At 49.9% G+C, this 24820-nt stretch overlaps 1 protein-coding gene across 3 annotated transcripts in view; it reads left to right on the top strand.

Annotated features, from left to right (window-relative positions):
* LOC116950964 (myozenin-2-like) overlaps positions 1–24505 on the top strand; it is a 47114-nt gene extending 22609 nt beyond the window's left edge. For all 3 annotated transcript variants that reach the window (XM_076073394.1, XM_032969181.2, XM_032969180.2), the window contains exons 2-6: positions 8400–8503; positions 17626–17774; positions 19052–19163; positions 22973–23150; positions 23318–24505. In XM_076073394.1, coding sequence (XP_075929509.1) covers positions 8422–8503; positions 17626–17774; positions 19052–19163; positions 22973–23150; positions 23318–23564 — 768 coding nt within the window. In that variant the 5' untranslated portion in view covers positions 8400–8421 and the 3' untranslated portion in view covers positions 23565–24505. The remainder of the gene's footprint in view (positions 1–8399; positions 8504–17625; positions 17775–19051; positions 19164–22972; positions 23151–23317) is intronic.
* The last annotated feature ends 315 nt before the right edge of the window (positions 24506–24820 follow it).

Here is a 24820-nt window from a genome sequence, read left to right as displayed (position 1 = left end):
GACCCCCACCGGGGTCCTGGCTGCCAGACCTGCCCGAGGAACCCCCATTGCCCGAGGACATTCCGGTGAGAACCTTCCTCTTCACGGATCTTGACATAGTCTATTTCCCCCCACAAGAATTCGATGGAAAAAATAAAGAAAATTCCTAAAAACCCTACACCATATATATATGAAAAAATCGTTAACACTCCTGACACCAAATGTAGTGTACTAATTCAGAGACACGAGTAGGAGGCACTCGCTTGTTTATTCCGACCTTCACACATACTGGGTCAGGACAGCCAACATGCTTCTAGACCCCCAGCTCGAAGAGGCGAAGACCACAACTACGGCAGCACGACGAGTTCCACTCCAGATGGCAGCAGCCCCGACTGTGAGTCAGAGCTCGCCTTTTATCCTCCCCAGCGTGGCCAGGCTCCGCCCTCAGCCACGCACCCTTCTGGATCCCCCAAAAGGCTCTGGGCCTTGCCCACGTGTCCCACTGGTTAGACCGGGCTGCTCCCCATAATCCCAGCGCTACGTGCTCCATTGACTCATTTTATGCCACTACACTAGTACAGCACACCGGTGTGTTGGAGAGCAAAGCCACAACATTTACAATCATAGTACGACGTTTCGCCAGTAGTTACAACTAGCTTCAACAGGCGACATCCAGATTTGTGTTGGGTGGTGGCGGATTTAACGACACATTTGAATACTTACGCGATCTAAACAAAAACAAAAACCCCTGTATTATGGATGATATTGGTCGCAAAAGCCTACTACATTTCGATTTAAAGCTTTCGTGACTGCAATGATTCATCTTCTTTGGTTCTTTCGGTAAAGTCACGTAGAATGAGAATAAAATAATAAATTGATAAAATAAAATAACACAATAATATTCTCACGACGTTTCGGCCACAACACAAGCGGCCTTCATCAGGTGAAGGGAGCGAGACTGTCTGGTAGGACAGCGCTGGAGTGCTTTTTTTTTTCGGACCTGGATCTTGTGTTTATTCAGGATTTTGGAGATCTTTTTAGTGACCCCTGCAATGTAGGGTAAGGTGATGGTTTTGAGTGGCTCCACAAGAGGATCCTTCTTCATGACTGGAGTGATGGCTTTGCGGATTGTGTAGTCGGAGTAGCCATTAGCCCTGAGAGCCTGGTGTACGTGTTTGAGTTCACTGGTAATGTGTTCCTGGTCGGAAATGCATTGGGCTCTATGGTATAGAGTCTTGATGAGGCAGTTCTTCTGGGATGGATGGTGGTGGGAATCCGGTTTCAAGTAAGCATCTGTATGGGTAGCTTTCCTGTAGACAGAGTGGCTCATTGAACCATCATGTCTCCTTTTAATTAAGACATCCAGAAAGGGTAGTTTGCCATCTTTTTCGACCTCCATGGTAAATCTGATGGCTGGGTGTATGGAATTGATGTGGTCGCGGAATTGGTCTAGAGCAGGCTGGCCATGTGACCAGATGACAAAGGTGTCATCAACGTACCTCTTCCATAAGGTCGGGCGTAGAGTGGCAGTCTGGATGGCGTCAGTTTCAAATTTTTCCATGAATACGTTGGCTACAACCGGAGATAGGGGGGGACCCATTGGGGTGCCCTCAGTTTGTTTGTAGAAAGTTCCATTCCAGGTGAAGTATGTGTTGGTTAAGCAATGTCTCACCAGGGGGGGTACATCAGTATGCAGTCCTTGATGAACCAGGTCTTCAATGATAGCGATGGTGTCAGGTACCGGGACTTTGGTGAACAAGGACACCACATCAAAACTGACAAGCAGGTCGTTTGGGGACAGGGAAATGTCTTTGATTGTCGATACCAGGTGAGTAGAATTTAGTACCGCAGAGGTGGTTTTTCCAGTGAAAGGTCGCAGTATATCAGCCAGAAAACGTGCCAGTTTGTAGGTGGGGGAGCTGATAGTAGAGACGATGGGACGAAGGGGTGTATCTTCTTTGTGTATCTTTGGAAGGCCATATAATCTTGGTGGTCTGGCAGCAGAGGGTTTCAACAAGAACTGTTTGTTCTCATCAATTAATGCTGTTGAATCAGAGATAATTTTGTTCGTTTTGGTGACCAGGCTGTTGGTGGGATCTCTTTTTATTTTTGTATAGCTGCCATCGTTGAGTAGTTCTTGAATTTTGTTGTTATATTCTGTTTTGTCCATGATGACAGTGGCATTGCCTTTGTCGGCTGAGAGAACGACAATATCATCCCTCTTTTTTAATTGAGATAATTCAAAACGTTCGTCTTTGCTGATGTTGCTAGGTGGCAACTTAGCGTTTTTGAGGGTTGCAGCGATTTCAGATCTTGCTACGTCTGCAGAGATCTGACTCAAGCCCTTGAGTGCAACGTCGACATGGGCAATGATATCATTAACCGGTAAGTGTCTCGGTGTGACAGCAAAGTTTAGACCTTTAGCTAAAACGGATTTCAGACCATCAGAAATGGAACTGTTACTGCGATTAATTACGACTTTGTTGACGTCTATCTTTTCGGTGTGTGGATCCGATTTTTTGCTGGAGAGGTGATTGAATTTGGAAATCAAATTGTCCCTACATTTGTTCGACATAGTGGCAGCCGAAGAGGTAGTCATATTGTCTACATGTTCCCAATCCGATGTAGACATTGTTGCTGTCAATTTTAAGTGTGATTTGTAGAGTGTCTTGTCTAACTGATCGAGTTCGGTGCGTGTAAGTCTGATTTTTTCCGAGATAAGAGCGAAGCTAGTTCTAGCTAGAATTCGTTTTGCATTGAGAGAAGTTGCAACAGCAGAGGTTAGTGTAAATGCGGTTGGTATTACCTTAGAGTCGCGGCATCTCTTCAGAAAGGTGAGAGACTCGATTAGTTGAGCCTTCTTATCCCGAAGTCTGTTGAATGATCTTAAGGATGTGTGGAATCCCTCCCCGTAGAGGCGGTTAAATTTCGATTTAAAGCTTTCGTGACTGCAATGATTCATCTTCTTTGGTTCTTTCGGTAAAGTCACGTAGAATGAGAATAAAATAATAAATTGATAAAATAAAATAACACAATAATATTCTCACGACGTTTCGGCCACAACACAAGCGGCCTTCATCAGGTGAAGGCTGCTTGTGTTGTGGCCGAAACGTCGTGAGAATATTATTGTGTTATTTTATTTTATCAATTTATTATTTTATTCTCATTCTACGTGACTTTACCGAAAGAACCAAGCCTACTACATGTTAAACTGACCATTGTTGGGTGTGTATTGTCGGGCTCCGCACGTCAGGGCCCGCACTAAAGGCCGCCGGGGTGCCGCCAGTGGCCAACAGGGCCCTGCAATGAAACCCACTGGGTGAATCACTCAATTACACTCAACAAGAACAAGAGGTCTCTTGACGTGTTGCCAGCAGCAGCTCGGAGACCTCCACCGTGAAACCTCAGCAGAGCAGTTCAACATCGTCCTCTTTGCTAGAGGACGGCCCGTGGAAACTAACTTCACGGAACTACTTGTGAGCTCTCTCTTTAATTGCCCCCTACAATATTGAGTTGTGCGTAGTGTGAAGTGAAGTCGGGGGCCATGTGAAGTGACGTCACAGGTCGTGTAAAGTGACATCACGGATCATGTGAAGTGAAGTCACGGGTCGTGTGAAGTGACGTCACGGGTCGTGTGAAGTGACGTCACGGGTCATGTGAAGTGAAGTCACGGGTCATGTGAAGTAACGTCACGGGTCATGTGAAGTGAAGTCACGGGTCATGTGAAGTGAAGTCACGGGTCGTGTGAACTGAAGTCACGGGTCATGTGAAGTGACGTCACAGGTCATGTGAAGTGAAGTCACGGGTCATGTGAAGTGAAGTCACAGGCCGTGTGAAGTGAAGTCACGGGCTGTGTGAAGTGACGTCACGGGCTGTGTGAAGTGACGTCACGGGTCGTGTGAAGTGAAGTCACAGGTCATGTGAAGTGACGTCACAGGTCGTGTAAAGTGAAGTCACAGGCTGTGTGAAATGACGTCACGGGTCGTGTGAAGTGAAGTCACGGGTCATGTGAAGTGAAGTCACGGGTCGTGTAAAGTGACGTCACAGGCCATGTGAAGTGAAGTAACAGGCCATGTGAAGTGATGTCACGGGTCGTGTCAAGTGAAGTCACAGGTCATGTGAAGTGACGTCACAGGTCGTGTAAAGTGAAGTCACAGGCTGTGTGAAATGACGTCACGGGTCGTGTGAAGTGAAGTCACGGGTCATGTGAAGTGAAGTCACGGGTCGTGTAAAGTGACGTCACAGGCCATGTGAAGTGAAGTAACAGGCCATGTGAAGTGATGTCACGGGTCGTGTCAAGTGAAGTAACAGGCCATGTGAAGTGAAGTCACGGGTCGTGTAAAGTGACGTCACAGGCCATGTGAAGTGAAGTAACAGGCCATGTTAAGTGATGTCACGGGTCGTGTCAAGTGAAGTCACAGGCCATGTGAAGTGACGTCACAGGTCGTGTAAAGTGACGTCACGGGTCGTGTGAAGTGACGTCACGGGTCGTGTGAAGTGACGTCACGGGTCGTGTGAAGCGAAGTCACGGGTCGTGTGAAGTGACGTCACGGGTCGTGTGAAGCGAAGTCACGCGCCGGACCACGGGCCACAGGTTCTTCACCCCTGGTGAGACGATGACATCACCGCCCCCACCCCACCCCACACTCTGTGGCCGTGGCGCAGGAGGGCGCTTGGCGTGGGCCCTGGAACAAGGAATTCAATGGGGGGGGGGGGGCAGCCGCTGGTTGATTTAGAGGAGGGCAGGGGGGGGTCATTGACGGGGAGGCGCGGCCCCCAATCTGCGGCGGGGTCACGGGGTGAGGGGGAGGGGTGAGGGGTGAGGGGAAGGGGTGAGGGGGAGTGTTGAGGGGGAGGGGTGAGGGGGAGGGGTGAGGGGTGAGGGAGAGTGTTGAGGGGGAGGGGTGAGGGGGAGGGGTGAGGGTGATGGGGAGGGGTGAGGGAGAGTGTTGAGGGTGAGGGGGAGGGGTGAGGGTGAAGGGGAGGGGTGAGGGGGAGGGGTGAGGGGTGAGGGAGAGTGTTGAGGGGGAGGGGTGAGGGGTGAGGGGGAGGGGTGAGGGGGAGGGGGAGGGGTGAGGGAGAGTGTTGAGGGTGAGGGTGAAGGGGAGGGGTGAGGGGGAGGGGTGAGGGGTGAGGGAGAGTGTTGAGGGGGAGGGGTGAGGGTGAGGGGTGAGGGTGAGGGGTGAGGGGGAGGGGGAGGGGTGAGGGTGAGTGTTGAGGGTGAGGGGTGAGGGTGAGGGGTGAGGGGGTGAGGGTGAGGGGTGAGGGGGAGGGGTGAGGGGGAGGGGGGAGGGTGAGGGGGAGGGGTGAGGGTGAGGGGGGAGGGGTGAGGGGGAGGGGTGAGGGGGAGGGGGGAGGGGTGAGGGGGAGGGGTGAGAGGGAGGGGTGAGGGGTGAGGGGGAGGGGTGAGGGAGAGTGTTGAGGGGTGAGGGTGAGTGTTGAGGGGTGAGGGAGAGTGTTGAGGGGTGAGGGTGAGTGTTGAGGGTGAGGGGTGAGGGGGAGGGGTGAGGGGTGAGGGAGAGTGTTGAGGGGTGAGGGTGAGTGTTGAGGGTGAGGGGTGAGGGGGAGGGGTGAGGCTATTTTGAGAGATCGGCCACGACATCTCTCCGTGTCCACTCCGTGCCCGGCCCTCGCCCCTGGCACATTCTCGCCCCCCCTCCCCCCGCATTGTCTCTCGCAACGCCCTCCCTGCCGGCTCCTCACCTGCGCATCCATCGCTAGCTCGCGCTCCGTCTCTGTGCATTCTCCCCGCCTGCACATCATCTGCGTAAGCAATGTCTGCCCGCTTTATCGACACGTCTGTGGGTCGTGAACTACCTCGCCTGGTATACAGGAGGGTTCCATCTTGACAATGTCCCCCTCCACATTTACAAACGTGCGTTTCGAGTATTTGGATGCTACATATTTCCACATTATAAGCCACTTCGTTGAGCTATCTTCTGTGGCCAGGTCTTATCTGAGAAAGAGCTATATAGCTCAGGAGGCCTTACCTAGTGAAATAAAAAAAAATAGTTTAGCTTAGTCTGCTTTTCTGCATGCCCCGCTATCCGCCTCTGTGTTTTGTGCCGAGCTGCGAGACAGAGAGAGCCATGGCCGGCTTGGCCCAATATTGGCCACAAAAACACGACACTGAGAAGCACTGTCGTGAGGCGTGACACAGATTAATATTATTAATAACACTTTTTTAAAATCAGTTAATGGCCCATTGAGCCAGAGGTGTTTTTCAGCAGCGACTTGGCCACGAATGACAGCTCGACTAAGTGTACTTATCACGTGGACATTCATAGCAGCCCAAATCCTCTAAACGCGTGATGATTCTCAACGTGGAAGGGAAAACAGGAGGTCCCGAACAAAAAATCCACGCCACCACGGGGAGAATAAAATTTAACTGCTGCACATTTTGTTGCCACCAAGACATTCCATATTGACCCGTTTCCTGTCTTATTTAATAAATTATCTTTTTCAGAAGCGACCTGGCCACAAATGGTCGTCCAACGAAGTGGCTTACAATGTGAAAATGTGTAGCAGAAAATGCAAACTGCAAATATACAGCAGCAGGCGTCAGGATCGAACACACGACCTCCTGTATATCTGGCGAGGTAGTTAACATCTCCTAGCCACCGTGATGATGATGATGATGAGAGAGAGACACACACACTCCAAATATACAGCAGCAGGCGTCAGGGTCAGGATCGAACACACGACCTCCTGTATACCAGGCGAGGTAGTTAACATCTCCTAGCCACCGTGACGATTATGAGAGAGAGACACACACACTCCAAATATACAGCAGCAGGCGTCAGGGTCAGGATCGAACACACGACCTCCTGTATACCAGGCGAGGTAGTTAACATCTCCTAGCCACCGTGACGATTATGAGAGAGAGACACGCACACTCCAAATATACAGTAGCAGGGGTCAGGGTCGGGATCGAACCCACGACCTCCTGTATACCAGGCGAGGTAGTTAACATCTCCTAGCCACCGTGATGATGAGAGAGAGACACACACTCCAAACATACAGCAGCAGCAAGTGTCAGGATCGAACCCACGACCTCCTGTATACCTGGCGAGGTAGTTAACATCTCCTAGCCACCGTGGCGCCCTCGCTGGCACACCCGAGCCGAGTCTGCACGGCACGAGGGTTTTTTTCCCACTGGCTATTGTGAATGTCACCCGAGCCGCGAACAAACTGTGATGAGTAGTGGGGGAGGGGTTGGTCCCTGTTCATCCATACAATACTCATTGGCAAATCTGCGCTCTACTTAGCGAATTCATCAAAGTATCAATCCAAAGAAAGCCAAGGCGCCCATCGAATTGCCTGTTAGCTATCCCAAGATAGGAATAGGTGACAGAGCAGTTGCAGCATTAGCGCCGCCGACGTTGTGGAACGACCTTGTATCCTGCCTCGATTGACAATGTCCCTTCCAAAAATATCCTGAAGCGGAAGATTAGTGGTGGATATACAGCAAACTGTATTCGACAATGTGATTTGTAACTTTCATCCTTAGCCGTGTATCGATAGTACAATTTGTATGTGCCATTGTATTGAGGGACTGTGTGTTGTGGTCTTGGTGTGGTCTGGGACTGTTCTTGCTCTTGTTTTGCTGCCTTTCCCAAGCTTGGGAGTCGGTGTACTTATGCAATCGAAACTTATATACTTTATCTATCTTGATTTGAAGCTTTCGTGACTGTAGGAATCCAACTCCACTGCTGGATTATATTTTTGTCCGCCTGAGGACGACCGCTTGGGTTGCGATCGAAACGTCGTGATTTATTTTATTTTATACCCACGTGACTTTACCGAAAGAACCAAAGGGTAGACTTTATCTATTTTAAGTACTGTATTTATTTTTAGATATTTGCTTTTGATTCCTATACTCTGCACGCTTATCGTGTTGTTGAATTGTTTGCGGTTGTAACTTTCTGACCCACCCCCTACTGCAGATCTGTGAGATAAGAGCTTCATAGCTCATCGGATTTCTCCAGGATAAATAAAGATTAGGATGATTCTGTTATTACGCCTGAATAGGTGCGCGCTCTAACACCACTTACCCCAGCAGTTCTGTGCAGGCTATACGGGGGATCTTGGTCTTTGTTGTATGCATGTTGAAATTATTTCGCACCGTACAACAAACTAAACACACAAAGCAGCAGTTTTATGTGTTTAGTTTGTAAACAAATTAGTTTTCAATCTAGACGTACAAGTGCAGCGCTCCAGCGGCCTCCTAATATAGGAATGAAGAACGTTCCAGACGGCGCAGAAGCGCACCTGCACGCGCGCGATGCGGTGGCCACCGCCTTTGTCCGATGGCCATCGCCAAGCGCCGCCCAAGCTGCTTCGCTCGCGTGATGGTTGATGCATCTTGGCGAGATCAGCGAAGGTGTTGTCGTTCCGTGCGTGCGTTGCGGTGTCCGCAGGCAGGCGACCTCGGCTCGCAGGATGGGCACCGCGTTCGATGACAGCGTCACCAAGGAGAGGAAGAGGCAGGCACAGATGATCGCCCGGGGCCTGCAGGGCGACGGTGAGCAGCCTCTGGTGCCTGGGCTCAACCCCTGGCCTGGTCCTCGCACAATGAAGGAGTTTCACCTCTTTAGCCTGATCCACGCACGATGAAGGGTCAACTCTGTAACCTGCCTCTGTCCAGATATCTCATGATCATCATAATCAGCAGCCATGGTCAAGCCACTGCTGAATGGAGGCCTGCAATGTGACACAAATCCACCCAGGACACACGCACATCTGATTTCATCGCTCCATCTCCTAGGTGGACAACATACTTACTATTGACTATCTTTGCTTTACCAAGGCCCACTGGACGCCGCAGTGGCTAGGAGATGTTAACTCCCTCGCCTGGTGTACAGGAGGTCGTGGGTTCAATGCCGGCTCTGACGCCTGCTGCTGTATATTTGGAGTTTGCGTATGGCTCTCCCTGTGTCCTCCGGGTTTTCTCTCCACATTTAGACACATGCGTTTAGAGTATTTGGTTGTTATACATTTCCACATCGTAAGCCACTTCGTTGGATGATCATTTGTGGCCAGGTCGCTTCTGACAAAGATAATTGACTAAATATGGCAGGAAACGAGTCACAATGGAATGCCATGGCGGCAACAAAATGGACAACATCATGGACCTCCTTTGCCAATACCAAAATATAAGAATATGTTTTTCCACTTTTTTCTGGCAACAAAACAGGTGTTAAGTTGATAAAACACCAAACTGACACCTTTTTATAAGGAATTATGTCTGCATTAACCACAATACTTGTGGTCAGAATGCAAACAAAAACACTAATAATATATGCATTGTCCTTGAGACGAGGCTCAAAAGAAAGCTGTCTCTGGTGTGGACCAATCAGTTTCAAAGACAATGCATTTATTATCAGAGTATGTTTTTTATTTGCATTCTGAACACAAGTATTGTGGTTAATGCAGACATGATTCATTGTAAAAAGGTGTCAGTTTGGTGTTTTAACAACTTAATACCTGTTTTGTTGCTAGAAAAAAGGGAAAACCCTACTCTTAAAATGTACAACAGTTAAACTTAATTGTTAAATAATAACTAACGGGGAGAAAACTAAATAGATGCAGTTTATTCCATCACCTATTTTGTTTAAGTCAGAATGTGTGTTGCCACCTGCTGTACACCCGCTGCTGCTGTTTGTGTACAAGTGGCTGTGTTTGTGTACAAGTAGCTGTGTTTGTGTACAAGTAGCTGTGTTTGTGTACAAGTAGCTGTGTTTGTGTACAAGTAGCTGTGTTTGTGTACAAGTGGCTGTGTTTGTATACAAGTAGCTGTGTGTGTACAAGTAACTGTGTGTTTGTGTATAAGTGGCTGTGTGTGTGTGTACAAGTAGCTGTGTTTGTGTACAAGTAGCTGTGTTTGTGTACAAGTGGCTGTGTTTGTGTACAAGTGGCTGTGTTTGTGTACAAGTGGCTGTGTGTGTATACAAGTGGCTGTGTTTGTGTACAAGTAGCTGTGTGTGTGTACAAGTAGCTGTGTTTGTGTACAAGTGGCTGTGTTTGTATACAAGTAGCTGTGTTTGTGTACAAGTAGCTGTGTTTGTGTACAAGTGGTTGTGTTTGTGTACAAGTGGCTGTGTTTGTATACAAGTAGCTGTGTGTGTACAAGTAGCTGTGTGTTTGTGTATAAGTGGCTGTGTGTGTGTACAAGTAGCTGTGTTTGTGTACAAGTAGCTGTGTTTGTGTACAAGTAGCTGTGTGTGTACAAGTAGCTGTGTGTTTGTGTATATACAAGTAGCTGTGTTTGTGTACAAGTAGCTGTGTTTGTATACAAGTAGCTGTGTTTGTATACAAGTAGCTGTGTTTGTGTACAAGTAGCTGTGTGTGTATATACAAGTAGCTGTGTTTGTGTACAAGTAGCTGTGTTTGTGTACAAGTAGCTATGTTTGTGTACAAGTAGCTGTGTTTTTCTACAAGTAGCTGTGTTTGTGTACAAGTGGCTGTGTTTGTGTACAAGTAGCTGTGTTTGTGTACAAGTGGCTGTGTTTGTGTACAAGTAGCTGTGTTTGTGCACAAGTGGCTGTGTGTGTACAAGTAGCTGTGTGTGTATACAAGTAGCTGTGTGTGTACAAGTGGCTGTGTTTGTATACAAGTAGCTGTGTGTGTACAAGTAACTGTGTGTTTGTGTATAAGTGGCTGTGTGTGTGTGTACAAGTAGCTGTGTTTGTGTACAAGTAGCTGTGTTTGTGTACAAGTGGCTGTGTTTGTGTACAAGTGGCTGTGTTTGTGTACAAGTGGCTGTGTGTGTATACAAGTGGCTGTGTTTGTGTACAAGTAGCTGTGTGTGTGTACAAGTAGCTGTGTTTGTGTACAAGTGGCTGTGTTTGTATACAAGTAGCTGTGTTTGTGTACAAGTAGCTGTGTTTGTGTACAAGTGGTTGTGTTTGTGTACAAGTGGCTGTGTTTGTATACAAGTAGCTGTGTGTGTACAAGTAGCTGTGTGTTTGTGTATAAGTGGCTGTGTGTGTGTACAAGTAGCTGTGTTTGTGTACAAGTAGCTGTGTTTGTGTACAAGTAGCTGTGTGTGTACAAGTAGCTGTGTGTTTGTGTATAAGTGGCTGTGTGTGTGTACAAGTAGCTGTGTTTGTATACAAGTAGCTGTGTTTGTATACAAGTAGCTGTGTTTGTGTACAAGTAGCTGTGTGTGTATATACAAGTAGCTGTGTTTGTGTACAAGTAGCTATGTTTGTGTACAAGTGGCTGTGTTTGTGTACAAGTAGCTGTGTTTGTGTACAAGTAGCTGTGTTTGTGTACAAGTAGCTGTGTGTATATACAAGTAGCTGTGTTTGTGTACAAGTAGCTATGTTTGTGTACAAGTAGCTGTGTTTTTCTACAAGTAGCTGTGTTTGTGTACAAGTGGCTGTGTTTGTGTACAAGTAGCTGTGTTTGTGTACAAGTGGCTGTGTTTGTGTACAAGTAGCTGTGTTTGTGTACAAGTGGCTGTGTGTGTACAAGTAGCTGTGTGTGTATACAAGTAGCTGTGTGTGTACAAGTAGCTGTGTTTGTGTACAAGTGGCTGTGTTTGTGTACAAGTGGCTGTGTGTGTGTACAAGTAGCTGTGTGTGTACAAGTAGCTGTGTTCGTGTACAAGTGGCTGTGTGTGTACAAGTAGCTGTGTGTGTACAAATAGCTGTTTGTGTACAAGTAGCTGTGTTTGTGTACAAGTGGCTGTGTGTGTACAAGTAGCTGTGTTTGTGTATAAGTAGCTGTGTGTGTACAAATAGCTGTGTTTGTGTACAAGTAGCTGTATTTGTATACAAGTAGCTGTGTTTGTGTACAAATATCTGCGTTTGTATACAAGTAGCTTTGTGTGTGTACAAGTAGCTGTGTTTGTGTACAAGTAGCTGTGTGTGTACAAGTTGCTGTGTTTGTGTACAAGTGGCTGTGTTTGTGTACAAGTAGCTGTGTGTACAAGTATCTGTGTGTACAAGTATCTGTTTGTGTACAAGTAGCTGTGTTTGTGTACAAGTGGCTGTGTGTGTGTACAATTAGCTGTATGTGTGTACAAGTAGCTGTGTTTGTATACAAGTAGCTGTGTTTGTGTACAAGTAGCTGTGTTTGTGTACAAGTAGCTGTGTGTGTATATACAAGTAGCTGTGTTTGTGTACAAGTAGCTATGTTTGTGTACAAGTGGCTGTGTTTGTGTACAAGTAGCTGTGTTTGTGTACAAGTAGCTGTGTTTGTGTACAAGTAGCTGTGTGTATATACAAGTAGCTGTGTTTGTGTACAAGTAGCTATGTTTGTGTACAAGTAGCTGTGTTTTTCTACAAGTAGCTGTGTTTGTGTACAAGTGGCTGTGTTTGTGTACAAGTAGCTGTGTTTGTGTACAAGTGGCTGTGTTTGTGTACAAGTAGCTGTGTTTGTGTACAAGTGGCTGTGTGTGTACAAGTAGCTGTGTGTGTATACAAGTAGCTGTGTGTGTACAAGTAGCTGTGTTTGTGTACAAGTGGCTGTGTTTGTGTACAAGTGGCTGTGTGTGTGTACAAGTAGCTGTGTGTGTACAAATAGCTGTTTGTGTACAAGTAGCTGTGTTTGTGTACAAGTGGCTGTGTGTGTACAAGTAGCTGTGTTTGTGTATAAGTAGCTGTGTGTGTACAAATAGCTGTGTTTGTGTACAAGTAGCTGTATTTGTATACAAGTAGCTGTGTTTGTGTACAAATATCTGCGTTTGTATACAAGTAGCTTTGTGTGTGTACAAGTAGCTGTGTTTGTGTACAAGTAGCTGTGTGTGTACAAGTTGCTGTGTTTGTGTACAAGTGGCTGTGTTTGTGTACAAGTAGCTGTGTGTACAAGTAGCTGTGTTTGTATACAAGTAGCTGTGTTTGTATACAAGTAGCTGTGTTTGTGTACAAGTAGCTGTGTGTGTATATACAAGTAGCTGTGTTTGTGTACAAGTAGCTATGTTTGTGTACAAGTGGCTGTGTTTGTGTACAAGTAGCTGTGTTTGTGTACAAGTAGCTGTGTTTGTGTACAAGTAGCTGTGTGTATATACAAGTAGCTGTGTTTGTGTACAAGTAGCTATGTTTGTGTACAAGTAGCTGTGTTTTTCTACAAGTAGCTGTGTTTGTGTACAAGTGGCTGTGTTTGTGTACAAGTAGCTGTGTTTGTGTACAAGTGGCTGTGTTTGTGTACAAGTAGCTGTGTTTGTGTACAAGTGGCTGTGTGTGTACAAGTAGCTGTGTGTGTATACAAGTAGCTGTGTGTGTACAAGTAGCTGTGTTTGTGTACAAGTGGCTGTGTTTGTGTACAAGTGGCTGTGTGTGTGTACAAGTAGCTGTGTGTGTACAAGTAGCTGTGTTCGTGTACAAGTGGCTGTGTGTGTACAAGTAGCTGTGTGTGTACAAATAGCTGTTTGTGTACAAGTAGCTGTGTTTGTGTACAAGTGGCTGTGTGTGTACAAGTAGCTGTGTTTGTGTATAAGTAGCTGTGTGTGTACAAATAGCTGTGTTTGTGTACAAGTAGCTGTATTTGTATACAAGTAGCTGTGTTTGTGTACAAATATCTGCGTTTGTATACAAGTAGCTTTGTGTGTGTACAAGTAGCTGTGTTTGTGTACAAGTAGCTGTGTGTGTACAAGTTGCTGTGTTTGTGTACAAGTGGCTGTGTTTGTGTACAAGTAGCTGTGTGTACAAGTATCTGTGTGTACAAGTATCTGTTTGTGTACAAGTAGCTGTGTTTGTGTACAAGTGGCTGTGTGTGTGTACAATTAGCTGTATGTGTGTACAAGTAGCTGTGTTTGTATACAAGTAGCTGTGTTTGTGTACAAGTAGCTGTGTTTGTGTACAAGTAGCTGTGTGTGTATATACAAGTAGCTGTGTTTGTGTACAAGTAGCTATGTTTGTGTACAAGTGGCTGTGTTTGTGTACAAGTAGCTGTGTTTGTGTACAAGTAGCTGTGTTTGTGTACAAGTAGCTGTGTGTATATACAAGTAGCTGTGTTTGTGTACAAGTAGCTATGTTTGTGTACAAGTAGCTGTGTTTTTCTACAAGTAGCTGTGTTTGTGTACAAGTGGCTGTGTTTGTGTACAAGTAGCTGTGTTTGTGTACAAGTGGCTGTGTTTGTGTACAAGTAGCTGTGTTTGTGTACAAGTGGCTGTGTGTGTACAAGTAGCTGTGTGTGTATACAAGTAGCTGTGTGTGTACAAGTAGCTGTGTTTGTGTACAAGTGGCTGTGTTTGTGTACAAGTAGCTGTGTTTGTGTACAAGTGGCTGTGTTTGTGTACAAGTGGCTGTGTGTGTGTACAAGTAGCTGTGTGTGTACAAGTAGCTGTGTTCGTGTACAAGTGGCTGTGTGTGTACAAGTAGCTGTGTTTGTGTACAAGTGGCTGTGTGTGTACAAGTAGCTGTGTTTGTGTATAAGTAGCTGTGTGTGTACAAATAGCTGTGTTTGTGTACAAGTAGCTGTATTTGTATACAAGTAGCTGTGTTTGTGTACAAATATCTGCGTTTGTATACAAGTAGCTTTGTGTGTGTACAAGTAGCTGTGTTTGTGTACAAGTAGCTGTGTGTGTACAAGTTGCTGTGTTTGTGTACAAGTGGCTGTGTTTGTGTACAAGTAGCTGTGTGTACAAGTATCTGTGTGTACAAGTATCTGTTTGTGTACAAGTAGCTGTGTTTGTGTACAAGTGGCTGTGTGTGTGTACAATTAGCTGTATGTGTGTACAAGTAGCTGTGTTTGTATACAAGTAGCTGTGTTTGTGTACAAGTAGCTGTGTTTACAAGTAGCTGTGATTGTGTACAAGTATCTGTGTGTACAAGTAGCTGTGTGTACAAGTAGCTGTGTGTGTGTACAAGTAGCTGTGTGTGATGCGTCTCTCCTCCTTCTTCTTTAAAAGTTTGGCTGACCCCCTGCTCTCGGCCACGTCACTCTGGGCCACGTGACCAGCCCGGTGTGGACGATGATTTCCATTCACCCTGACGGGCACTGTGAGCTTGACTGTGAGAATTGGCCACACGACCACGCCGTGGATATCGCAGCGATTTGTCACGTGAACCCAGTGAACTACGGTGCGGAAACCCATTGCCCATTTTTACACAGAACAACAACATAAAAAGAATGCTGAAAAATAGACTTCACACGCGCGTGTAAGTACTATGGTCATTATTTCGTTTAGGCTGTTATTGCGGACGCCTCTCAGCCAACGTTAACGATGAAACCGCATCGAGATATCGCTCGAGCACTTTCACCGCTTGATGGCACCGTGCACTGCGAGCGCATCATTACCACCGACAAAAACACCGGCCTTCAACCTCGCCTTATTGGGGCCATCAATGTCCCCGTAGCGTGAACATTCATGCCGCTGCGATATTGAAACGGCGGATGAGCAGCTCCGCTCTGAGTGAGACGCAGCAGCCTGCCCAGCACGTAGTGCGCACCGCGCGTCGCAGAGAAGATCATTGACGCGGCCTCAAGACGGCGAGCATCGCCTGCGCAGAGGGAGGAGCGACTCCGACTCTCAGCAGGGGGCCGCCTTTTGGCTCAGCGTCAAACAGAGGCGGTCACCGCATCGCGCGCTTCTGGATGCGCTCCTTGCGGCCGTCTGGAACGCTCTTTTCTTCCGATATTAGGAACTATGCACTTTTAAATCTAGCACTTTTAAGTCATCGTCTAGATTGAAAACCCATTTCTTAAGAACTTTTTTTGCGTGTGTTTAGTTGTCCTTTCCCCGCACCTCCGATTAGCACGGTTGGCTACGTACGGTGCGAAAGAAGTTCAACATACACACACCTGGGTTCATTCGAGTCAAAATTAAATTGCACAGAATATTTTAAAGAAAAGAAAACACATTTAACCGCAGACTAACTGTAACAATACTTTATCTAAGATGCGAACTAAGTCTCAGTGAAGAAGGATAATTTGCCTACATTTAATATATTTTTTTATTATACGAGGAACGGGACGCCAGGTGACTCGATGGGCAACCAGAGGCAGCGGAGAGAGGCCCTGGTGACATTGATGCAACACGGCCCAAGTAGAAACACTGGCCACGGGTTTCGTCAAACGCCGCTCCTCAACTCACTCGAGTGGCCTGCAGACAGACAGAGGTCGTGGTGAGCGGCGATGCCTCACCGCGCTATGCGAAGGGATGGATGACGATGATATCGATGATGAATCCACAACAGCTGCTGCAGCCACATTGGGGTTTGTAACGTGACACCCTTTAGCCTCCGTGTTTCCAAACGCAGCCCAGTCGAACCACCCTCACCGTGGCATCACCAAAACGGATGTGATGGGGACCCCTCCCTCCGTGACCCCCTCCCTCCGTGTCCCCCTCCCTCCGTGACCCCCTCCCTCCGTGACCCCCTCCATCCGTGACCCCCTCCATCCGTGACCCCCTCCCTCCGTGGCCCCCTCCCTCCATGACCCCCTCCCTCCGTGACCCCCTCCCTCCGTGTCCCCCTCCCTCCGTGACCCCCTCCCTCCGTGACCCCCTCCATCCGTGACCCCCTCCGTGACCCCCTCCCTCCGTGTCCCCTCCCTCCGTGTCCCCTCCCTCCGTGACCCCCTCCCTCCGTGTCCCCTCCCTCCGAGACCCCCTCCCTCCTTGACCCCCTTCATCCGTGACCCCCTCCCTCCGTGTCCCCCTCCCTCCGTGACCCCCTCCCTCCGTGACCCCCTCCCTCCGTGTCCCCCTCCCTCCGTGACCCCCTCCCTCCGTGACCCCCTCCTTCCTGGATCTCTCGCAGGGATCCTGATCTTGGGCGCTGCAGTACACAGCAGGTCAGGGGTTCGATCCTAACCCTGACGCTGCTGTATATTTGTAGTTTGCATGTTCTCCCCGTGGTCACGTGGATTTTCCACATTTGTAATCAACATCACGCGTTGAGAGTATTTGGGCTGCTATAAATGTCTACGTGATGATATGCCATTTGGCTGAGCTATCACCTGTGGCCACGTCGCTTCTGAAAAAGAAGCTAATGGCTCATTGTGCCTTACCTGGTAAGATACAACACTGTTTGGTTTTATTTAAAGACTAGCTGTACTACCCGGCTTTGCCCGGGACTTGGATCCACCACGCCCGGCCGCCTTTGTCTCCCCAGTGGTGATGTTCACACACCACACCAGTTACTCGTTTGAGGCTGAGTTGAACTAGGGGAGGCCCAGAAGCGTTTGAAATAATCACCACCGGTGGTGGCCGTGAGCGGGAATCGAACTCGGGTCGCCGGGTTCGTAGCGCAGCGCGCTAACCACTCCACTGCAATGCGTTACTCTTCCACATGCGCGGGTCACGTGACAGATTTGACGTCACAGCTCACTTGGCGTGCAAAAAAATTACATTATTGAGCTCCCCCCCCCCAAAAAAAAAAAGTTTATTTTTATAATGTTTGCATGGTGTACAGTCTGGGAAATACCCACATGGCATATTTCAAGTTTGTTGCATGTCGGGAAGTACGCTAAACATTTTGAACAGACACACATATTTACAACTTTGCCTTTTATATATATGGAGATATGTAAGTCATTTGTTTGCCTTTCCTATACTTTGCACTCCTCTGTTGTAACGTTGTGACCCTCCCCGACTTGGAAATCTGTAAAAAAAAAGAGCTTTACCGATCATTGGATTCCTCCTCCAGTATAAATAAATATTCTGATTTTGATATTCTGACATCTCTGTCTCTCTAGACGCAGATGAGGACCTGGGCAAGAAGATCAGCGTGCCCAAGGAGATCATGCTGGAGGAGCTGTCGCTACACTCCAACAGGGGCTCGCAGATGTTCCAGCGGAGGCAGAGGAGGGTGGAGAAGTTCACCTACGAGACGATCGCCAACGAGGTGGACACAAGAGCAGCTCGCCCCACCGGGAGCCGAGTGGCACACGAGGGTAGACCACAGGGAGTAGCCGATCGGAGCGTTGGGTAAAGCATCGATACGTACGGAGGCCCCCACCCTCCGAGTCTTCCGAGACAGCCGGCCCGGCGTGGACGAGTAGGCCCAACAACTCTGTAAGAGGGACTTGTCTAATCACAGACAGATACTGTATGTAAGTGAGTGACGCTGTGTAAATCACGCGCGTAAATCCCAGCACAGCGACGCCTGCGATGGGGAGCCACTCACAGTTAGTTCCGGCTTGAATGAGAGCGTCGGAGTCATCGGTGACCCATCTCCAGTCTACAGCCCTGCAGAGCCAGTGGTGGTAATTCCACGCTCCCATAACTAGGGTGGGTTTGACCACTGGGCAACCGCCGTTGACTACCCTGTAAAAGTGGTACCGATTTTATCGACCGCCGCGGAGGGATGGATGTGCCGAGTCAACCCCCAACCGGGACTTGAACTCACCACCTTTCTCACTGCGAGCCGCTCGCTCAACCGCTGAACCAGCCGGCTGACCTAACTTGGTGTAGAATGTAGGATTATATAATATGAACAATTATGTTGTCTGCACATTCAAGCCTTTATTTATCCAGGAAAGCGTCACTGAGTCTCGACGCTCACCTTCAGCAGGGTAATGCTTGGAACGTTTGGCCAATTCCTTCAAAGCGATTTCCCAACTCGGATGAGCGTTGAGGCATCCCGCGCTCATCTCCCGCTCACAGCCCTGCAGAGCCGGCGGTGAAGATTCCCCTTCCATGTGACAACGCTGCCGGTTTGCGCCCATCGGGACAACCGTTGCAAAAACTCACAAACCCCTCCGGTTGTGAGCGACTCTGGGCGCAGCGGTGGCGAGGAGATGTGAACTGCCTCGCCTGGTATACAGGAGGTCGTGGGTTCGATCCCGGCCCTGACGCCTGCTGCTGCTGCTGTATATTTGGAGTTTGCGTGTCTCTCTCCGAGTCCTCCGGTTTTTCCCTCCACATTTAGACACGTGCTTTTAGAGTATTTGGCTGCTATACATTTCCACATCGTAAGCCACTTCGTTGGGCGATTATTTGTGGCCAGGTCCCTTCTGAAAAAGAGCTACATAGCTCAGTGGATCTTACCCAGTAAAATGAAAAAAATGTTTTTTAGTTTAAAATAAACAGGCGATGTCCCCCACCCGCCTCATGGACACGCCGTGAGAGAGAGCGGCCGTGGTCACGCCGGGCTGCCCCCTGCGTCCGTGCCGCATGCAGGCCTGCGTGGACGGCCAGGACGGAGAGCTGGGCCCGGACCACGTGAACGGGGGCACAGAGGGAGGCACCGTGAGCAACCAGGACGGCGCCGACCCGGACGGCCTCGCCCCAGGTGAGGCTCGGAGAGTTGCGAGGGTCGCGGCGGTGGCCGACGCCATGCGTCGGCCGCGCTCCCTCCGTTCCACGGGATTCCCATAGAAGGGGCGCAGTCGACAACCGACCAGCTGGGCTTGGTGTTGCACCGCCACCACCGCTACCACTGCCACCATCACCGCAGACACTACCACTGCCACCACCGCCACAACAACCGCCATTCGCCACTAAGTGGCGGTGACGTCACCACGACGCTTGTGCAAGGCCATGTGCGTGTTGAGGTCACGTGAAGTGTCGAACGCCCGCTGGCAGGAGGTCAAGGAACAGACCCAGGTGCCACGGGTCGACTGACTAAGATGACTGACTGATGCACCACCTGTGCCCCCTACTGTGGCAACTTGCTGTGCATTAGCCACCCGGTGCTCCGCTTGTTGTTGTGAGCGTCGCTCTTCCACCCTCCGTTGTTGTTGGAGGGCGACTGCCTCCAACTGCCCAGTAGCGTCCTTCATGGGCCTCCTCCACAGAGGCCGATCTTGACACCGCTGGTACCAGTCATCGGCAAGTGCACTCAGCTCCACATCCTCCTGTACCACATCACTCCATCTCTTCTCTAGCCTGTGCCGCGCCCGTTTAGCCCCCTAGATCCGGCCGAACAAAAGCTGTTTAGGCATGCGTTGGCTGGGCATGTGGGCTTCATGACCCAACCAACACAGCATTGCCTGCCGGAGGAGTTCACCGATGGGACTTTGTCCAGATCTTTCAAGGTTTTGTGAGCTCCTCACATAATCCTGCCTGATTAAACCCAGGATGGATCGAAGGCAGGCCAGCCTAAATATGTTCTAACTAGCGAAGATGTTCCATTAGGGAGTCCACGTTTGACAAGCGTAGAGAAGGGGGAGAATGACTGTGGCCGAGAATACCTGAAACTTCGTGCGGAGCGACAGGCCAGGTAGCTTCCACATAGCGTCACGCAACCGATGAAAAGATATTGCCGCTCGACTGATTCGGAGTGAGACCTCTGCTGTCAAACTGGAGCCGGTAATGAGCACACTGCCCAGGTATGGGAAACTCTCCACTCTCTCCACAACTGTCCCATCACCAATTGGGAGTTGTGGGGGTGGAGTATCCGATTGTACAAAATACCCAGGCAAGTGCTTAGTTTTGGTGGGACTGATGGTAAGGCCCCACCTCTTAGTGGCAAGCTCCAGGTTCAGCAGCAGCGCCTCCAACTCCTCTTCTGAGTCAGCAGTAATTACCAGATCTTCGGCATACATAACATGGTTGACCAAGAGAGAACCATCCCTTGACCGCACCCGGGCATCGATCAGCCTCCCATTGTATCTGTACCAGATGGAAATTCCTCCGGTACAGCCATCAAAGGCTTCACAAACTACGTGGTAGAAATAGATGTTAAATAATGTGGGAGCCAGAGGACATCCCTGTCGCACCCCAAGGTGAACAGGGAATGGCTCCAACTCCCGGCCACGTAGTTTTACCCGGGCCTGCTCACCATCATGAAGTTCCTTAATGATCGTGAGCAGAGGGTTAGGGACTCAGAAAGCACGAAGAACAACCCAGAGCCCGGGCTTACACCTCTGCTGTAGCAGGCGGACAGAAAATATGGCATCTATGCAGGACCGCCCTTTCCTGAAACCGCATTGGACTTCGCAAGCCTCTCCTCAGCGTGCCTATCAAAGGCGATGTTGAATAATCCTTGCCAGGACCTTTCCCGGCACACTGAGGAGTGAGATACCCCTGTAGTTGTTACAGTCTGTGCGGTCCCCCTTCTTAAAGAGGGCGACCACCACCAGGGCATCCTTCCAATCCTGCGGAACCCGTCCAGTGGTCCACACTGTTGTTATGTCATGTAGGGCAGTCTGTGCACAAACGCCACCCTCCCTCAGCATTTCGCTTGGGAGATCATCTCTGCCCGGTGCCTTTCCTGGTCTCAGACTCTGGATCGCCTTCAGTACTTCCTCAACAGATGGCACCTCAGCCAGCCACTCACAGGGGGTGACTTCTTACAATATTTGAGGCACCACAGCCTCAGCAGGGTCATCCCCACTTTGTCCCACGATTTTCCCTCCCCCAGGACCTCACAGAAATGCTCAGCAAATCTGAAAACCAGTTCCTGGGGGTCGGAGATTGGATCACCATTCTTTCCCCTAATGATGGTAATAGGTGTGGCGCTGCAAGTTACTTTTTTGATGGCGTTAAAGAGCGTTTGTGATCGCAGGCCACTAAGGCAGACTCCATCTCCTCAGCAACCCGCGACCACCACCCATCCTTGCAGCGCCTCACAGCTCTCTGTACCTCCGCCACCACCGTCACCACCGCTACCACCAATGCCACCACCATCATCGTCACCACCACCACCGCTGCTGTTACTGCTACCACCGTCACCACCGCCAACGCTGCTACCACCACCACTACCACCGCCACCACCATCACCACCTCTGCCACCACCGTCTGGCTTTGGGTGTTCCCTTTGCCTGGCGCATCCTTCAGGGAACCAATCTTAAACTCCCACCCCCACCATGTGATTGAGCTACAGAGCATCACGAATTAGCACGGTTGGCTACGTACGGTGCATGAATGTATGTATGTTGAACTTATTTTGCAGCATATGTAGCCAACCACGCTAATTGTCGGTGCAGAAGAAGTTCAATGTACATACACAACCTCAGGTAGTCACGTGAGCTCTTCCCCTGTGCCCACCACGGCAATCAGCGGCCAAATTTATCCAGAATTGGGGAGGTAAACGTTTGACAATAGGCAACTTATTGCCCTAAAATCGCCTTAACGAATCGCCGCCTCGAGGCCGTCACAGGAGGCGATCTCGGGATCTCCGCCGCCGTGCTCCGGTGAGCGAGGAGACGCCGGCACGGAACTTGGCCTTTGACGGTCGGCCTTGCATTTAACCGTGAGCGCGACGCCGATGACCGAGGCCGTGACGGAGCTCTGGGCCCCAGCGTCCGTCGGCTGAGTGGGCGGGCGGGCGAGGTCGGGGCCGGGGTCGTTGAGGTCGCATGCAAGGCCACATCGACGTTGTTATGAACGGCCAACATCACCGAGCGGTCGAGTGTGCGCGAGGGATAACGGAGCGCGTGTTCAGTATTCGCGCCATCGCTCTCACAGCGACGGGCAAGCGGCGCTGCTGCTGTTCACAGGCGTGGTCTGCGGTAGGGGTGATGTTGCCGTGCGCGATCCCAATTGAGTAACACAAAATCTTAGCAACTATTGACGCCAGCGCACAATCTGCAATAGCGAATGACATCACGGGATGTCTAACGTCCGCTGTGAGTGAAGCAGATGGCGCCAGCGGCGCATAGCATTTGGCGGTGAATGCCCTGACAGCGCAGTGACATCCAGGGTGGCCCGTCAGATTCAAACCGCGAACGCCTGCAACAAGCTAAAACTAAACTATTCTTTTTTATTTTACCAGGTAAGGCCCACTGAGCTATGTAGCTCGTTTTCAGAAGCGATTCGGCCACAAATGACAGCTCAATCAAGTGGCTTATCATCACGTGGAAATGTACAGCAGCCAAATACTCTAAATACGTGAAGCATATTCTAAATGTGAAGGGAAAAAACGTAGAACCTGGATAAAAATCCACGTTACCATGGTGACAGAGACACGCAAACTCCAAATATACAAAATGCATCAGGATCAGAATCGAACTCACGACCTTCTGTATACCAGGTAAGGTAGTTTCCATCTCGCCACCGTAGCGCCCCAAGCGGTTAACGCGCCGTCGACAGCGCGTCCGTCGGTTCGGGCGCCGCGCCACTCACTCCGTCGCCGCCGCCTCCTCCCGCGTGCCCCAGGCCATGCAGTGCCCGGGCAGCAGCCGGAGCCGTTCAACATCACGGCCATGCCACGCATCTACCGCTCGCCTTGGGAGCAGGCCATCGGCGACGACCCCGAGCTGCTCGCCTCCGTCCATCCCAGCATGGCCCAGCCGGGGCCGGCGGCCGACAAGGCGAGCTTCAAGAGCTTCAACAGGTAACGGGCGTGCTGGCGGCATGGCCATTGAGTGCGCGGGCGGTGCAATCGCACTTGAGGGAACCCCTCCACCATCTTTGCCCCCCTGGTGTACCCGTCTCTCCGACCGACCGACCGTCTCTCTTCTCCCATCGTCCGGTGGACGCGCGGTCCCCGTGGCGACGCAGGCTGGCCACGCCGTATGGTGGCTTCGAGAATGCGTCGCAAGTCACCGTGTTCCACATGCCCAAGCTGGAGCTGCTGCCCCTGGAGCCGTCCTCCGACGGGGGCCTCATCGCGTCCGAAGGGCTCACGGCGCGGCCCACCTTCAACCGCACGCCGCAGGGCTGGAGCGGGCCCAGCGGAGAGCTCAGCCTGGGCATCAACCTGGAGCTCGCCCCCTTCGGAGATGGCTCCGAGTCCGAGGACCTGTAGGGCCGGCGAGCGAGAGCGACGACGACGTCACAGTCATCGTCGTCATCGTCACGGTCTCATGGTCGTCAACTGATCAGTCGATCCACCGTGAAGGCTTCCACCCCCCCCCCCCCCAGCTGCCGCCACCTCTCACGGGTCTGGGCTCGTGCCGACCCTGCTGGGCTCTCTGCTGATCGAGAGAGTTCCGTCATTGAGAGGCGAAGTCAGGAAACGGGCGATAACGCCTCCTTCCCCATACATCTGTCCCTCCACATAAAAAACTAAATCTTTTTTTTTCACATCCCATCAGCCGCACGGCCCTCTGGGAGTGCATCATTGTCAGCAGCATTGGTTTAGCGTAAGCAAAACTCTGGACCGGTTTTGACAAGCAGTCTCATTGGCAGAGCAAAGCTTCCTTGAACCTGATGGGATTTGTAAAAAAATACTTTAAATATTTTGTTTTACATCGAGGGATGGAAATGGGAAGGAGGCGAATTGTCTGCTCATTTGATTTTATTAATTGTACTTTTGCACGATGAGGCTCGTGATGATTGTCATGATGGCCGCGTGATTCGACATCGATCGCAATCGGTGATCAGATTAAAAAAATAAAAAACGAAATAGCACCGCTAATTAAATTAATTACTCATGACGCTCACAAAAACCCTGAAAACCTAGAGCAAGCGACGCCTTCACCGGCCTCGCAGCTCCGCAGTCCCAGTAAGCAGGCCTTAATTAGATTTCTCCTTCTGTGTTTTTTCTGCTTTAACAAGATCCGATTAATACAGATTCCAACGAGTAATTGAGAGTGTCAGACAATTAATCGTAACTTATTTAAGCAGCTTGTAGAAATGTAATCGGGTTAACTAACGAGAGCCGCCGTATCAGCCGAGCGTGCCGCGGGTTGTATCTGCGTCTGTACCGCGGGTGATCGTGCGTTATTAAAACTGTGTTGAACAAAATCGCGTCACGCACACACACTCACGTACGTACACGCGCCGCACGGATCACTCCGAGGCCGTTGCGCCGCTGGAAGCTGAACGAGCGACGCGTTCCCCCTCTCTCCTTGCTCTCCCTTTCTCTCTCCCTCGCTCTCTCCCCCTTCCTATCTCCCTGTCTCTCGTATGGGCCGCCGTTTCGAATGTTCCTCCAGATGTCGTGATCCATCGCCCCTATAATATGTAAGATGATATATTCACAATAATTATGATATATTAAATAATGGGTTATTTATCCAAGAAAGTCACACTACTTTTTCAGCAGGGTCCTGCTGCTAT

The sequence above is a fragment of the Petromyzon marinus genome, chromosome 41 (genome assembly GCF_048934315.1).
Source record: "Petromyzon marinus isolate PM22_M1 ecotype Great Lakes invasive population chromosome 41, UKy_Petmar_22M1.pri1.0, whole genome shotgun sequence".
Classification (NCBI taxonomy): Eukaryota; Metazoa; Chordata; class Hyperoartia; order Petromyzontiformes; family Petromyzontidae; genus Petromyzon; species Petromyzon marinus.
This window is presented reverse-complemented; position numbering and strand designations above follow the sequence as displayed.